Raw genomic sequence first — 15,841 nt, forward strand, 5'->3', positions numbered from 1 at the left:
CCGGGTAGAAAGGTTTCCTGACATGAATCCATGACATTAAAAAGTTGCAGCAACAATGCATTGCCAAATGACACGCTCATACAGAACCTCGTAAGAGGGCAAAATACAACACTGTTACAATCGAGTTATAGATTCCGCTGGGCAAAAAGAAATTTAATTCCAAAGATTAATAAACTACCTATTAAATGTACAATCACAATACTACAGAATCCATACATACTCGTGCTTCATTGAAAACGCTGGAGAGGTTGTCTTCCTACCCTCAAAGTGGTTGTCCTCCCATTTTAATTCATCAGATAGTCAGTGCTTCAGCCATTAGTGCTCTTAAATAAATCCAAATTACAATATTTACCAATTACCAATTTGCCATAAAGGTGAGCTTACAGAATATTCATCTCGGAGCATTCAAATTAACGAAAGCAAGGGCAATCCTCACAGAGGAAGACCATCATCTCGATTTTCCATTCATTACCAAAAGAATAATGCACAGACGAAATCCCATCTAATCATCACATAGAAATCGCATAAGCTCGTTTGGTGAGGCCCAGATCGGAAGATCAAACAATGATTGATTCAGCTGTTGCTCTTGTTTATGGCACATTGCTTCTGCTACGTCACATAAATTTGAAACATCGTGAATAATTGCTTCCTGGGCTTCAACCTGTACCGTTCAAAGTTGAGGATTAAGGAACGAGAAGCGTTCTATAAGCTTTATGCAATTTAGAAGGCCATCAATATGCAGAGGTTGAGATTGATTCCAGGTTGTACGGCTAAAAGCCCAATCAAATACGGGTCACACCACGTGGTACCTAATAATCTAGCGCCTTGAGCGGGAACTTCTCAGTTTCTTAGATTAAGACGAATAAAAGTTATATAGCCATCTTGAGAAATAGCTCATTCCTACGATAGATTTAAAAACATGAAAAAGCCTGATCCTCTATTCTAGGAACTTGACAGTAGATCAAGCGGGGTTAAGATAATTGACCCAGTAAAAACTGCGGCACTGAGGGAATAGATCTTTAGAACAATTACACCTTCAGTTTCAGCATATGTTTCAAAGAATTAAAAAAATTTCATCAGCTAGAAACGCTTATTCTCTAGGCCTGTATGGGGAAGGCAAATGAAGAAGCCTTGTATCACATAAAAGAATTGATTAATTAACACTTCAAGGCCATATAATCCAGCAACTTCATAAGCTGTGGCATTGTATTTCATCAAACGAGAAGAGAAAACTATGAAACTAATCGAATCAATTATGAGATGTACCAAAGATAATCGCCTATAATGAGAATCTGGGATAGTCTAAAATTTATAGGTGCAAGCCTCGCGCAAGTTGGTAGCTGCTCTTACTGCACTGCAGCTAAAATAAGCAACTCAGCGAGAGGGTTCGAGAGAGAGTTTAGATGGCATGATGGCATGTATAATGAGCATCAGGGTTCCTCAAAGGTCAGGGAAATTAGTCAATCGTTGGCTAAATGAGAAGAACGGTCTTATGAGGATACAAAGAAATGGAGATGAATTTCGATTTCGAAAATATTCGAGCTGTTCTCCTCAGAAAAGGGTAAAAGAAACCAGGGGAGGATATTACAACTAACAAGGGACAATATGCAGAGCTTGAATGTAGCACTGGGTTGCCGAGAAACAAAATGAACACCGATTTCTGGGTTTTGAATTAGGCATTTAGGTTTTCAGTAAAAGAAAACATCAGTGCTCTACTCAGGCGCCGCTAGTCGATGTATTTCGTCTTTACACAACTCCTGGTACCCTAATTTCCAATTTACCTTCCGACATTCCGATTTACCTTCCGTCGGACACTTTTCAACAACCCAATAAGACTAAATTATACAGAAGCAGTAAAGAGAATCTAATTACCTGCAAAAGAAGCTCATCGACCAGCGATCCACCAACAGAAACCTTCCCCTCCGTCGTTGGTGAAGGGGAAGCAAGAGGCGCATTTTGCTCCCGCGCCTCTTCTTGTTCTTGCCGTACTCGACTGGCTCGCTCCTCCATTGCACGCAAGGTGCTCGACAAAAGATCCCACTGTTCGATCTCTCTCTGGTACTTATCTTTAAGCTTCAACAATGTCCGCCTCTTGCGCTCTCTCCGTTGCTGCAACGTTGCCAAGTGATCCCCATCCGGAGTGAATGAAACTTGAGCCGCCGCCGCCGCGTCGTCAGGGTCGAGCCGTCGCTTCTTGCGCTTGTAGACGAAGCCATCGTCGTTGCAGAGCTCCCAGCCGTCGTCCTCCCCTGACGGTGTTGCCAAATCCATGATGGCGGTCGGCGGAGAATTAAGTAATGGGATTCAAAACCCAAAAGGTTTGGCGGCAGAGGAACGGAATGAGAAAGAGAAAATTCAAATCTGGGATTCTGGAGAGCGCGGGAGCGCTTTCATTATCGTCGCTCGCTTTCGAATTTTAGTTCGGTGTCTCGTCTTGTGGACAGCGTAGAGTTCCTCTTGTTTTGGCAAAGTTTATTTTTTTGCCAGCTTTGCCCTCACGGTCACGGCCTGATAAAATTTATTGATAATAAAGAATAAATAATAATAAGTTTTATTCAGACTAGTTACTTATTATTTTGATAATTAAATTTTTTTTTTGGATCTCTTGGTAATTCTTCCAGTTTTTCTATGGATTACCTTGCACCAGCCTTATTTATTTCTGTTTCCTCCAACAGATTTCTTTATTTTCTAAAGAAAGTACTTCTGTTATTCCCCCCGGAAAAAATTTTCTTTGCCAATATTAAAAAAATATTAATGTCACATTAATATACATAGTCAATAATTTCCTGAAATGTAATGAAATTGCGATTTATACTTTCAATTGAAATTCAATATGCTGGTAAAAAATTTTACTCCTCCGGTCCTTATTATAAGACCCAATTTGACTTTTTATTTGGTCCTAATTATAAGACCCAATCCATTTTTTCTCTTATATTTATGCATTTTTTTCCCAACATAATCCTTCTAATAATGATAGTTTTAGCCAATATACTTAATTAGCAAGGATATTTAGGAATGATAACACTTATTTATTATAATAACCAACTTAACTTATTTCCTTAATCTCCTCAAATAAGTCAATTGGGTCTTATAATTAGGACCGGAAGAGTAATTCAATATGAAAATATACTATAATAAATACTAGGGGTGTTTGAATTAGTTTTTAAAAGTAATTTTATGATATATGAGATAAGTATATGAAATAAATATTTTTTTAAGTGTTTATTTTTTAAAAATAAATCCCATCTATGTGAGTTGACCTGTTCTCTTTGGATTAGCTGCAAATTAACAGTATGACTTTAAAATTCTCATGATATTTTTTAAGAGTATATAAAGATGATTATTTGAAATGAAAGTTTTCAGTTGTTGGATGGAGATCGAGATATGCTTGATGGATTTTTTTTTGCCTGCAAAAGAAAAACTCGTGACATTACTCAAACAAAAATATGCCAGGTGATTTAAAGAGTGTTTGATATAAATCAAACTATAATTTTTAAAAATATTTTTACAGATTTATTTTTAAGTATTTTCAAACACCCCTCCGTAGCGTGTAATAAATTACTCTTTCTTTGGCGAGGATAGTTCCTATAGTAATTTCCTTTAGCCCAGCGTATTCGTGCCTGTTTGGGTCAGCGTTTGCTGGCCCAAACATAGCTTATAAGTGATTATAAGCTTAGTGGGAATTTTGGACCGTTTGGCAGAGCTTTTTAACAATTGGGCTTCTGAATTTTTAAGCCCCTTCAACGTGCGATTGGGATAAGCTGGAGAGGGGGAGCTTCTGATTATATGAAAGGAGCTTATGGACCATTCTGACAAAGGAATATATTCTTTTACTTTTCTCTAAATTCATCTGCGTTCTCCCTATTCCCCCGTGAGCGAGAGAGTCCGGCTTTTTCGTTTAAACCCGAGCCCCCACTTGCTCTGTCTTTGCTCGCCTCGACAAGAAGGTCCGTCGGTGGTCGCCTCCGAGAAACTCCGTCGCTGGTGACCGTGAGCTCCGTCCCGTCATTGTGGTGAGGTCGGCTGTTGGGTGTGAGGTGTGCGTGGCTTGGGGATGCTGCTCGTTCATCGGAAGTCGTTTAGTGTTTGACCGTGAGCTCTGTCTGTGGTCGCCTCGGCCAGGTCCGTCGGTGGTCGCCTGCAAGAAGCTCCGTCGCTGGTGACCGTGAGCTCCGTCTGTGGTCACCTCGGCCAGCTCCGTCGGTGGATGCTGCTCGTTCATCACAAATCGGAGCTGCTCTCACAGTCTGCAACTGACGTCGCCGTTGTCTGCCTCTGCATTTGAGCCGTGCATGGAGTTCTTCTCTTCCCAGAGCAATACAACCGTCCGATCTACCTCTGGAAGGCTTCGTTGGTTGGATCAGGTTGGCCGGTTTAATTTTGTTATGTTGGTTTTCCGTTTGATCCCTGTGGTTGCTGTCGTCTTTGAAATTCCTGTGGTCCTTGAATTTACATGTTGTTACTAATTGCTGCATGTTGAGGACCGACTTGTTATGAACACTGAAACAGGGGCTTTATGTTTTGAATTTTATGGTTTTCGGTTACTACAATCTTTTGTTGGATGTTGGTTAATTGTTTAATGAGGATTTTCTGGTTGCATGTGGATTTTCTGCCTCTGTTTTTGAAGGACAAAACAGGGATTAATGGTTCGAGGAAACGGCTCTAGCTTAATGAGAAAATGAAGAGCATAAATGTGTGTATATGACCGAAGGCTTGGGTGTGCAGTGTTGGGGATTTAAATTGTTGAGTATATGTTTATGTTGTTAATGGCGAGATATGTAACTTTGGAATTGTAATTTTCAGAATTACAATGGTTGTTGTTTTGCATGTCCCTAGCTTTGGTCTCTTGGTTTTTATGGTTATAGGATTCGATCTCTATGAGGGTAGGGTAGAAGAGAATGAGGTGGTAACGTGGTGTATATGTGTGTGTCTGGATGGTTCATTTGATAGAGCTAATTAATGGCGTTGATAGAGCAAAGTAATAAGACATTAATTTGTACTATACAAAGAAATTAAGGACTATGTGGGTAATTACTTAAAAATCATTTGGAATTAATTTCGGGAAGTCTCAATCAAAATAATTTAATGTTGTTCTTTCTCCTGTTATATTCTCTTACTTCTCTCTAATATGATATTTATTTAACTAATTTAGTTATATTAAAAAAGTTATGTAAATTAGTTAATTATAATAAATATAACATATTTTTGTAAATAATATTGTTCATCATTCTTAATTGGATTTTTATTTTACTTTTACACAGTTAAATTATGATAAAAATTAATCAATGTAATGCAGTTTAGGTTCAATTTATATGATATATTGAAAATTTAATTTTAAAATGTTCACAATCAATTACCACTCGAAAATAGTGGACATTGATATTGTGATTATATATTTATAATTTTAAAAAATATTGAATAAGAAAACTAAACAGCTTATGCAATCAAAATGTGTTACTTGGTGATATATGTTTGTTTGGTTACAATGTATGTGTTATATAATACGGCTTTTATTATTACATATTTAGGGTTTTGGTTGATTTAGTTACTCTTATCTCGATCAAAGGGCGTAGAGAAATGGATAATGACAAGGGAAAAGTGTGACAACCACTCTTTCAAAACCATTTTAGATTAAATCCAACAATTTATTTGAATGATTAACCATGATAGAAAAGAAGAAAACTTAAAATTTTAAAATCGCTATCATGGTTAAAAGAAATAAACTTATAATAAGAGTAACATCGATTGTTACCTTGGGCCTTGGACTTCCAAAGTCCAGAAACATCATTCAACCATTAGCCCAAACCAACTTATATTTTCAACATATGAACTGATAAATCAGTTTAATATAAACTATAGAGCTCATTAGTCAAAAGTCAACACTTTCAAAGGAGCGTTACACGTAGAGTCTAGAATGTCTCGGGCCTCCTCACGCCCTATCATACCAGATAGTAGTAATTAAAAGTATTATTTTACATCATGATAGTAGATGAGCCCTATGTGGCAATATATAACAAGTCAGCACATAGAACAAAAGCAGGGAGGCTATACAAGCTATAACAGCACACTATGCCTCTGGAGCCTTCCCTGATGGGCCACCACCTGAACTATCGCCTGAAAATGTTAAACCACGGGGTGAGACAAACGCCTCAGTAACCAACTTTCCAACTCATCATACATACTAACATGTGCTCGTGAGGTGTCAAGTGGGATAATTATTAAATCTCAATATATATATCAATGAAAATACAAATATGTATATTCAAATAATCTCAATCATCCAAATCCTCATTACGGGAGCTAACACACAAGCCACATAAGTCTATCCCTCCCTATAGGGGATCAAACCGACCTATAGGCCTATCCCACACTTTGGGGGACGATTAAATAGTCACAAAGATCCATCCCTTATTACAGGCCTATCCCACACTTTGGGGGACGAATAAAAAGCCACAAAGGTCTATCCCTTACTCTAGGGACGAAGGAAGAAGCCCACCAATGTGCACCAATGGCGGCCTTACCACGTGGTAGGATAGCGCTCAATCCAAAATCCAAATAACAACCAACCATTCACAATATAACAAAAATGTCTCAATATTTTCCCAGTATAATCCATAAGATATAAATCATATATCTTTTCCAAACTTCTCAATCACAATTCCAAAAATCCCACAAGACAATTTTCATAGCTCAAAAGATATAACATATCTATTCAAGTTCCAAATATCAAATATTATTCTAAAACAGCAAAATACTCACAAACAACATATTAGCACATATAACAAGTGGAAAGTGGTTACCTCTCGCCAAAGCAATACTAAGGATTACCACAAGGTCAATCCTTTGCTCAACCAATAATTAATCTACACAATTAATATAACACATATTAATATAAACTAATAAATTAATTAATTAAACTTCTCTATATTATTTAAATTTTTTTTTTACTCTAAATTCCTGCAACTCTCATAACTCAAAAATTATTAAGTATTTTAAAAACAACTTAAAATTTCTAACAACCCCAAGTTATTTATTTACCACCTCCAAATTATTTACCTTAATAAAAAGGATTTTCAACAATTTCTAAATATAAAATTATTATGTTCTAAATTCTAAAAACACTCTTTTTAAGTTTAAACCTCAAAATCAAACTATCAAAAATTTCAATAATACTTCAAATATTTATAACTAAATAATATAATTAAAACTTTAATGGTATAACTACCATATATATATATTTCCATAAATAATAAACTTTTTAGCTACAATAATTATTTTAAAACTTTCCGTCACCCAATAAATAAAACTACACCGATTAAAATCTCAATAATATATCAAACAACCCAAATAAATTATTTAACTTAAATTTAATCGGTAAAAATATGGTATATCTCATACATAACAGATTTTCCACTAAATAAATTAATTTAAATACTAAAACTAGCAAATAGAGAAATCTAAACCGATTAAAATTAACAACTCATTTACTTCTAAATTTCTATAGTCATCTTTTGTCAAAACTCAATAGTTAGATCATATACAAGTCTCAAAATTTTCTCTAATCACTATGATAATACTACTATTAGGAAGCATAAAATATATATGAAATATTTATGAAGAAAGTTTGATGAAAAGAGATAATTTCATGTACCTAAAATATCTTCAAAGCTTAGCCTTCTCCTTCACGAGGACTGCTGCTACGCTCTTTCTATTTCTCTCTCTCTCTCTTCTCTCTCTCCCTCCCTCTCTCTCTCACGCGTTCTCTCCCAACTTCTGCATCCCCTCTCCCTTTTATGCTGCAACTTCTAACTACTACCCTTTACCATTTTTCCTTCGTGCAATTACTTTTCCTCCCCAAAGTCTTCCTTCTCTCCCCCTAAGTCTTCCTAATCCCATTTTTTCCACACGTCTACCCCATTTTCCACTCTCTCCCAAAATTTCCACCGTAACATTTCAACTTTCCACCAACTTTTGGTGGAAAGTTGACTCTATTTTTTTTTTAATTTTTTTTAATTTTTTTAATAGGATATTACATTCTCTCCCCGCCTAATAAGAATTTTGTCCTCAAAATTCAAACAACCACACACAAGAAGTAAAAACAAAAGTAAGTCAAAGTGCTTACTAAGAAAACAGGTAAGGGTACTCATAACGCATCCGTTCCTCTGTCTCCCAAGTAGCATCACCGGGACTCATGCCCTTCCAAAAGACCTTAACAAGACGGATAGTTTTGTTCCTTAATTGTTTGTCCTTAACGTCCAAAATCCGCTCTGGTTCTGTTGGATAGGTCAAATTATCTCGCAATTCCACCTCTTCAGGCTCAATAACATGAGACGGATCGGGATGATACTTTTTCAACTGTGACACGTGGAACACGTCGTGTAAACTGGAAAGATGTGGCGGCAGCGCAATTCGATATGCAACAGGTCCAATCCGCTCTAAAATCTCATAAGGACCCATAAATCGGGGTGTAAGCTTCTTGGCTTTGATGGATCTACCAACACCAGTGACCGGTGAAACCTTCAGAAATACATGATCACCCACTTCAAATTCTAAAGGCCTCCTCCGACGATCTGCATAACTCTTCTGTCGACTTTGGGCCATCAACAACTTCTGCTTGATCAGCTCAATCTTTCTGGTTGTGATGTCCACTAAATCTGGGCCAATAATTGTTCTTTCACTTAATTCAGTCCAACAAAGTGGAGATCTACATTTCCTCCCGTACAAAGCTTCATATGGTGCCATCTGAATACTAGTGTGATAGCTGTTGTTATAGGCAAACTCAGCTAATGACAAGTGAGTGTCCCAACTACCCTTTAGCTCTATAGCGCAGGCCCTCAACATGTCCTCGAGAGTCTGAATCGTCCTCTCAGTCTGTCCATCAGTCTGAGGATGATAAGCAGTACTAAACTTGAGCTTAGTGCCCATGGCTTCATGTAATGACTGCCAGAAGTTCGATGTAAACCTCGGGTCCCTATCTGAAATGATAGACTCTGGCACTCCATGAAGTCGAACAATCTCATCTATATACAGCTTTGTCAATCGTTCTAAAGAGTAAGTACTCTTGATAGGCAGGAAGTGCGCTGACTTAGTCAATCTATCTACAATTACCCATATCGCATCATAGCCAGCCGGGGTTCTTGGCATACCAGTAATGAAATCCATGGAAATACTATCCCATTTCCATTGGGGAATATCAAGATTCTTTAATAGTCCTGGAGGTCTCTGATGTTCTATCTTGACCTTTTGACATGTCAGACACTTCAGCACAAAATTTGTGACGTCCCTCTTCATTTTTGGCCACCAGTAGTTCTTTTTCAAGTCCTGGTACATCTTGGTTATCCCTGGGTGTATTGTGTAATTACTTCGATGCGCCTCTTCTAGAATAGTCCTTTTGATTTCCTCATTATTAGGGACACAAATCCTCTTCTTGTACCTTAGGATTCCTTCTTCACCAATTTCATAATCAGGCACACCATGGGTCTCCACTTCCTCTCGGATGCTTAGTAACCGATCATCCTCCATCTGTGCAACCTTTAAATCTCGAAAGAACTCATAATCACCCAAAATTGATTGTAGAGTGGCTGGAGCCTCATGCACCACTTGGAGATCTCTCAATCTCTCTAAGCAGTAGTGTTCCTCCAGACTCATGTGAAACACATGCACCGTTTTCCTACTCAAAGCGTCTGCAACCACATTGGCTTTACCCGGATGATACTTAAGCTCAAAGTCATAGTCCTTGATGAATTCCATCCACCGGCGTTGTCTATTATTCAGTTCCTTCTGATCTATTAAATACTTCAAGCTCTTGTGATCGCTGAAGACTTCAAACTGTGATCCATATAAGTAGTGCCTCCAGATCTTCAATGCAAAAACCACCGCCGCTAATTCCAGGTCATGTGTAGGATAATTTTCCTCGTGTGGCCTTAATTGCCTAGATGCATAGGCAACCACCTTTCCTTCCTGCATCAGGACACACCCTAAACCCTTAAGTGAAGCATCAGTGTAAAGGGTGTATGGTTTACTAGGATCTGGAATAGTCAACACTGGAGCCGTGGTCAACTTAGCCTTCAGTTCTTGAAAAGCTGCCTCACACTTTTCGCTCCAGATAAATGATTGGTCTTTCTTGGTCAACTTAGTTAGAGGCATGGCAATCTGAGAAAATCCCTTGATGAATCTTCGGTAATACCCAGCTAAGCCCACAAACTTCGTACCTCCGTCACAGATTTTGGTGTTTCCCATTTCAACACAGCATCGACCTTGCTAGGATCAACAGCTACTCCCTCTGCGGATACTACATGGCCTAAGAACTTCACTTCTCTAAGCCAGAACTCGCACTTGCTTAACTTAGCATATAACTGATGATCCCTCAATATTCGCAATGCAATGTAAAGATGCTCTCGGTGTTCTTCCTCATTCTTAGAGTATATCAGGATATCATCTATAAACACCACAATAAACTTGTCCAAGTACGGCCTAAAGATCCGATTCATATAGTCCATAAACACCGCTGGAGCATTCGTCAAACCAAAAGGCATTACTAGAAACTCGTAATGTCCGTATCTGGTACGAAAGGCCGTCTTTGGGATGTCCTCTGCTCTAACTCTTAATTGATGATATCCCGACCTTAAGTCAATCTTAGAAAACACTGCTGACCCCATTAATTGATCTAGCAAATCATCAATCCTAGGCAAAGGATATTTGTTCTTGATAGTCACTTTGTTCAACTGCCTGTAATCTATACACAATCTCAGGCTCCCATCCTTCTTTCTCACAAACAGTACTGGTGATCCCCACGGTGAAACACTTGGTCTAATAAATCCTTTTTCAAGTAACTCTTCGATTTGCTTTTTCAGCTCTGCCAATTCAGAAGGTGACATTCTGTACGGTGCTTTGGAAATTGGAGCTGTCCCTGGTACTAGCTCAATGGAGAATTCAACTTCCCTTTCAGGAGGTAAACCGGACACTTCCTCAGGAAATACCTCAGGAAACTCCTTTACTACCTTGATTTGGTCTATACCAACTTCTTTATCCGTACTAATGGAAAAGAAAACAGCATACGCCTGACAACCCTTCTGAATACACTTAGTTGCTTGAGTAGCCGACAACCACAAACGACCATTAATAGCCTCAACTATCATAGTACACAAAGGAAGAGCTACTATCTTCCTTTTGCAATCCAAAATGGCATTATTTGCTGATAGCCAATCCATACCAATAATCACGTCAATACCCTTGAGGGGTAGACAAATCAAATCAATCACAGACTCACGATTCTCAAATTTAAGCACAAGACTTAAACACGCCTGTGTGGTTAACACAGTGGCTCCCGCTGGAGTTGACACTTTCAACATGTAAGACAAATCATGCATTGGAAATTTAAACTTTTGAGCACATTCCGCAGCAATAAAAGAATGAGTTGGCACCAGAATCAAACAACACAGGTATATCATGTCCTTGAAGAGAGACAGTACCTCTAATCAGATTAGGAGACATACCAGCTTCCTCTCTAGTCAAAGCAAAAACTCTCCCGGGCACTGTGGATCTGAAACTAGGAGTTTGCTGCTGCGTTTTGGACAATTGCGAGCTATATGTCCAAACTTATGGCATCTGTAGCATTCCAAACATTGTCCTGGATGATTCTTCCCACATCTCGAGCAAGGACCGCCCAACACTTGGTGTGGATCTGGTAGGCTCACGGTAAAAGCTCTGATTTCCTCCCATACGGCTCCCCCTGAGCCTGTCTCCTCTGCATATAGCCTCTACGGGCTAAATCCTTCTGATTCTGGTTCTTGCCTCTGCTGAAGCTCCCTGAGCTCCCACAACTATAGCTACCCTTCTTATTGACTCCTCCCGTTGGCCTCATAAAACCAGAGAATCTGCCCTGATTATCCCGACGTCTGCTCTCCTCCACTTCTCGGGTTCTGCGGGCTGTCATCCTGAGTTTCGTGCAGGCATCCTCGAAACTCTTAAACTCATATAAAGCCATTTGCTGTTTCAACTCTGGCCTTGCCCGTTCTATCAATTGTCGGGCCATCCACTCTGGATTATCATTCTGCTGCAGATAGGTAACATGCTTAGAGAGGTCAATATACTTGGCAATAAACTCATCCTCATGCATGTTCTCCTGTCGAAGAGCATAAAAAGCTGTTTCTTTTTCTTGTCTCATGGCTGGGGGAAAGTAGTGATCAAAGAACATCGGTTTGAATTCGTTCCAAGTAATCCCCGAGTCATCTATGCCGCTTACGCTCCTCCACCACCTCTTAGCTCGGTCCCTCAATAAGACTACTGCTGCTTGTACCTTTTGGTAGGTATTACAACCACAAGCTTTAAATATTGTCTCCATATCATCAATCCAAGCCTCAGCTTTGTCAGGATCCATACCCCCATCAAACGTCTTTGGGTGATGACGCTCTATATCCTTCCATACACTTTTAAGGTTCACTGCTTCTTCTTTTTTTCTGGTCGCCTTTGTGAACTACTATCTCCTCTGGTTCCTTCAATAGAACCCCTGTGGGTGACAGAATTTCCCACAGACGGTCCAGGAAGCCCATTCCCTTCAAACTCTTCCACAGCTTTCTTGACTCTCAAATCTTCCTCCATCTTCCGTACTCTCTCATCTACCATAGTAACTACCACTTCCCTTAACTGTTGCAGTAAAGTCTCCTGGTTAAACTGCAGAGGATTCGGTGGTTGATTAGGCGGGTTTGTGGATTCATCCCCACCTTGATCGGTTTGTCGGGATCGCGTTCGTACCATCCTCCCCACCTAAGGATGGAACCCCCCAAAGAAACAAAAAGTAAGGACAAACGCAGACACAAATAACAGGGAAGGTTATGTGAGATTATTATATATTGCCACTAAATGCAATGTAATGCAACCCGCTTCGCAGAATCTTTAGCTCTGATACCAAAATTGTGACAACCACTCTTTCAAAACCATTTTAGATTAAATCCAACAATTTATTTGAATGATTAACCATGATAGAAAAGAAGAAAACTTAAAATTTTAAAATCGCTATCATGGTTAAAAGAAATAAACTTATAATAAGAGTAACATCGATTGTTACCTTGGCCTTGGACTTCCAAAGTCCAGAAACATCATTCAACCATTAGCCCAAACCAACTTATATTTCAAACATATGAACTGATAAATCAGTTTAATATAAACTATAGAGCTCATTAGTCAAAAGTCAACACTTTCAAAGGAGCGTTACACGTAGAGTCTAGAATGTCTCGGGCCTCCTCACGCCCTATCATACCAGATAGTAGTAATTAAAAGTATTATTTTACATCATGATAGTAGATGAGCCCTATGTGGCAATATATAACAAGTCAGCACATAGAACAAAAGCAGGGAGGCTATACAAGCTATAACAGCACACTATGCCTCTGGAGCCTTCCCTGATGGGCCACCACCTGAACTATCGCCTGAAAATGTTAAACCACGGGGTGAGACAAACGCCTCAGTAACCAACTTTCCAACTCATCATACATACTACATGTGCTCGTGAGGTGTCAAGTGGGATAATTTATTAAATCTCAATATATATATCAATGAAAATACAAATATGTATATTCAAATAATCTCAATCATCCAAATCCTCATTACGGGAGCTAACACACAAGCCACATAAGTCTATCCCTCCCTATAGGGGATCAAACCGACCTATAGGCCTATCCCACACTTTGGGGGACGATTAAATAGTCACAAAGATCCATCCCTTATTACAGGCCTATCCCACACTTTGGGGGACGAATAAAAAGCACAAAGGTCTATCCCTTACTCTAGGGACGAAGGAAGAAGCCCACCCAATGTGCACCAATGGCGGCCTTACCACGTGGTAGGATAGCGCTCAATCCAAAATCCAAATAACAACCAACCATTCACAATATAACAAAATGTCTCAATATTTTCCCAGTATAATCCATAAGATATAAATCATATATCTTTTCCAAACTTCTCAATCACAATTCCAAAAATCTCACAAGACAATTTTCATAGCTCAAAGATATAACATATCTATTCAAGTTCCAAATATCAAATATTATTCTAAAAACAGCAAAATACTCACAAACAACATATTAGCACATATAACAAGTGGAAAGTGGTTACCTCTCGCCAAAGCAATACTAAGGATTACCACAAGGTCAATCCTTTGCTCAACCAATAATTAATCTACACAATTAATATAATCACATATTAATATAAACTAATAATTAATTAATTAAACTTCTCTATATTATTTAAATTTTTTTTTTACTCTAAATTCCTGCAACTCTCATAACTCAAAATTATTAAGTATTTTAAAACACAACTTAAAATTTCTAACAACCCCAAGTTATTTATTTACCACCTCCAAATTATTTACCTTAATAAAAAGGATTTTCAACAATTTCTAAATATAAAATTATTATGTTCTAAATTCTAAAAACACTCTTTTAAGTTTAAACCTCAAATCAAACTATCAAAATTTCAATAATACTTCAAATATTTATAACTAAATAATATATTAAAACTTTAATGGTATAACTACCATATATATATATTTCCATAAATAATAAACTTTTTAGCTACAATAATTATTTTAAAACTTTCCTCACCCAATAAATAAAACTACACCGATTAAAATCTCAATAATATATCAAACAACCCAAATAAATTATTTAACTTAAATTTAATCGGTAAAAATATGGTATATCTCATACATAACAGATTTTCCACTAAATAAATTAATTTAAATACTAAAACTAGCAAATAGAGAAATCTAAACCGATTAAAATTAACAACTCATTTACTTCTAAATTTCTATAGTCATCTTTTGTCAAAACTCAATAGTTAGATCATATACAAGTCTCAAAATTTTCTCTAATCACTATGATAATACTACTATTAGGAAGCATAAAATATATATGAAATATTTATGAAGAAAGTTTGATGAAAAGAGATAATTTCATGTACCTAAAATATCTTCAAAGCTTAGCCTTCTCCTTCACGAGGACTGCTGCTACGCTCTTTCTATTTCTCTCTCTCCTCGCTTCTCTTTCTCTCCTCTCCCTCTCGCTCCTCACTCCTCTGTCATCTCTCCCGCTTTCTCTCCCAACTTCTGCATCCCCTCTCCCTTTTTATGCTGCAACTTCTAACTATACCCTTTACCATTTTTCCTTCGTGCAATTCTTTTTCCTCCCCAAGTCTTCTTCCTTCTCTCCCCCTAAGTTCTTTCTAATCCCCATTTTTTCCAACAGTCGACCTACCCCATTTTCCACTCTCTCCACCAAATTTCCACCGTAACATTTCAACTTTCCACCAACTTTGGTGGAATTGACTCTATTTTTTTTTAATTTTTTTAATTTTTTTAATAGGATATTACAATTCTCCCCCGCCTAATAAGAATTTTGTCCTCAAAATTCAAACAACACACACAAGAATAAAAACAAAAGTAAGTCAAAGTGCTTTACTAAGAACAGGTAAGGGTACTCATAACGCATCCGTTCCTCTGTCTCTCCCAAGTAGCATCACCGGGACTCATGCCCTTCCAAAAGACCTTAACAAGCGGATAGTTTTGTTCTTAATTGTTTGTCCTTAACGTCCAAAATCCGCTCTGGTTCTGTTGGATAGGTCAAATTATCTCGCAATTCCACCTCTTCAGGCTCAATAACATGAGACGGATCGGGATGATACTTTTTCAACTATGACACGTGGAACACGTCGTGTAAACTGGAAAGATGTGGCGGCAGCGCAATTCGATATGCAACAGGTCCAATCCGCTCTAAATCTCATAAGGACCCATAAATCGGGGTGTAAGCTTCTTGGCTTTGATGATCTACCACCACACCAGTGACCG

At 38.0% G+C, this 15,841-nt stretch overlaps 1 protein-coding gene across 1 annotated transcript; it reads right to left on the reverse strand.

The window, feature by feature from the left end:
- Window positions 1–134: 134 nt before the first annotated feature.
- LOC114729523 (uncharacterized) lies at window positions 135–2,375 on the reverse strand. The gene is made up of 2 exons (XM_028916533.1): window positions 1,873–2,375; window positions 135–661 (listed from the first exon to the last, which is right to left on the reverse strand). The coding sequence occupies exons 1-2, from the start codon at window positions 2,269–2,271 to the stop codon at window positions 503–505; spliced, it is 558 nt and encodes a 185-aa protein (XP_028772366.1). The 5' UTR covers window positions 2,272–2,375; the 3' UTR covers window positions 135–502.
- Between the last annotated feature and the right edge of the window lie 13,466 nt (window positions 2,376–15,841).

Source organism: Neltuma alba, unplaced genomic scaffold, assembly GCF_004799145.2.
Source record: "Neltuma alba isolate B1F8T4 unplaced genomic scaffold, ASM479914v2 tig00012640_pilon, whole genome shotgun sequence".
Lineage (NCBI taxonomy): Eukaryota > Viridiplantae > Streptophyta > Magnoliopsida > Fabales > Fabaceae > Neltuma > Neltuma alba.

What these genes read in the sequence shown, in the direction of transcription:
- LOC114729523 (XM_028916533.1), bottom strand. Translation starts at nt 2,271, where the DNA reads ATGGATTTGGCAACACCGTCAGGGGAGGACGACGGCTGGGAGCTCTGC. An exon ending in TCGATGAGCTTCTTTTGCAG is followed by an intron (nt 662 to 1,872) that starts GTAATTAGATTC and finishes TGAACGGTACAG; the next exon opens with GTTGAAGCCCAGGAAGCAAT.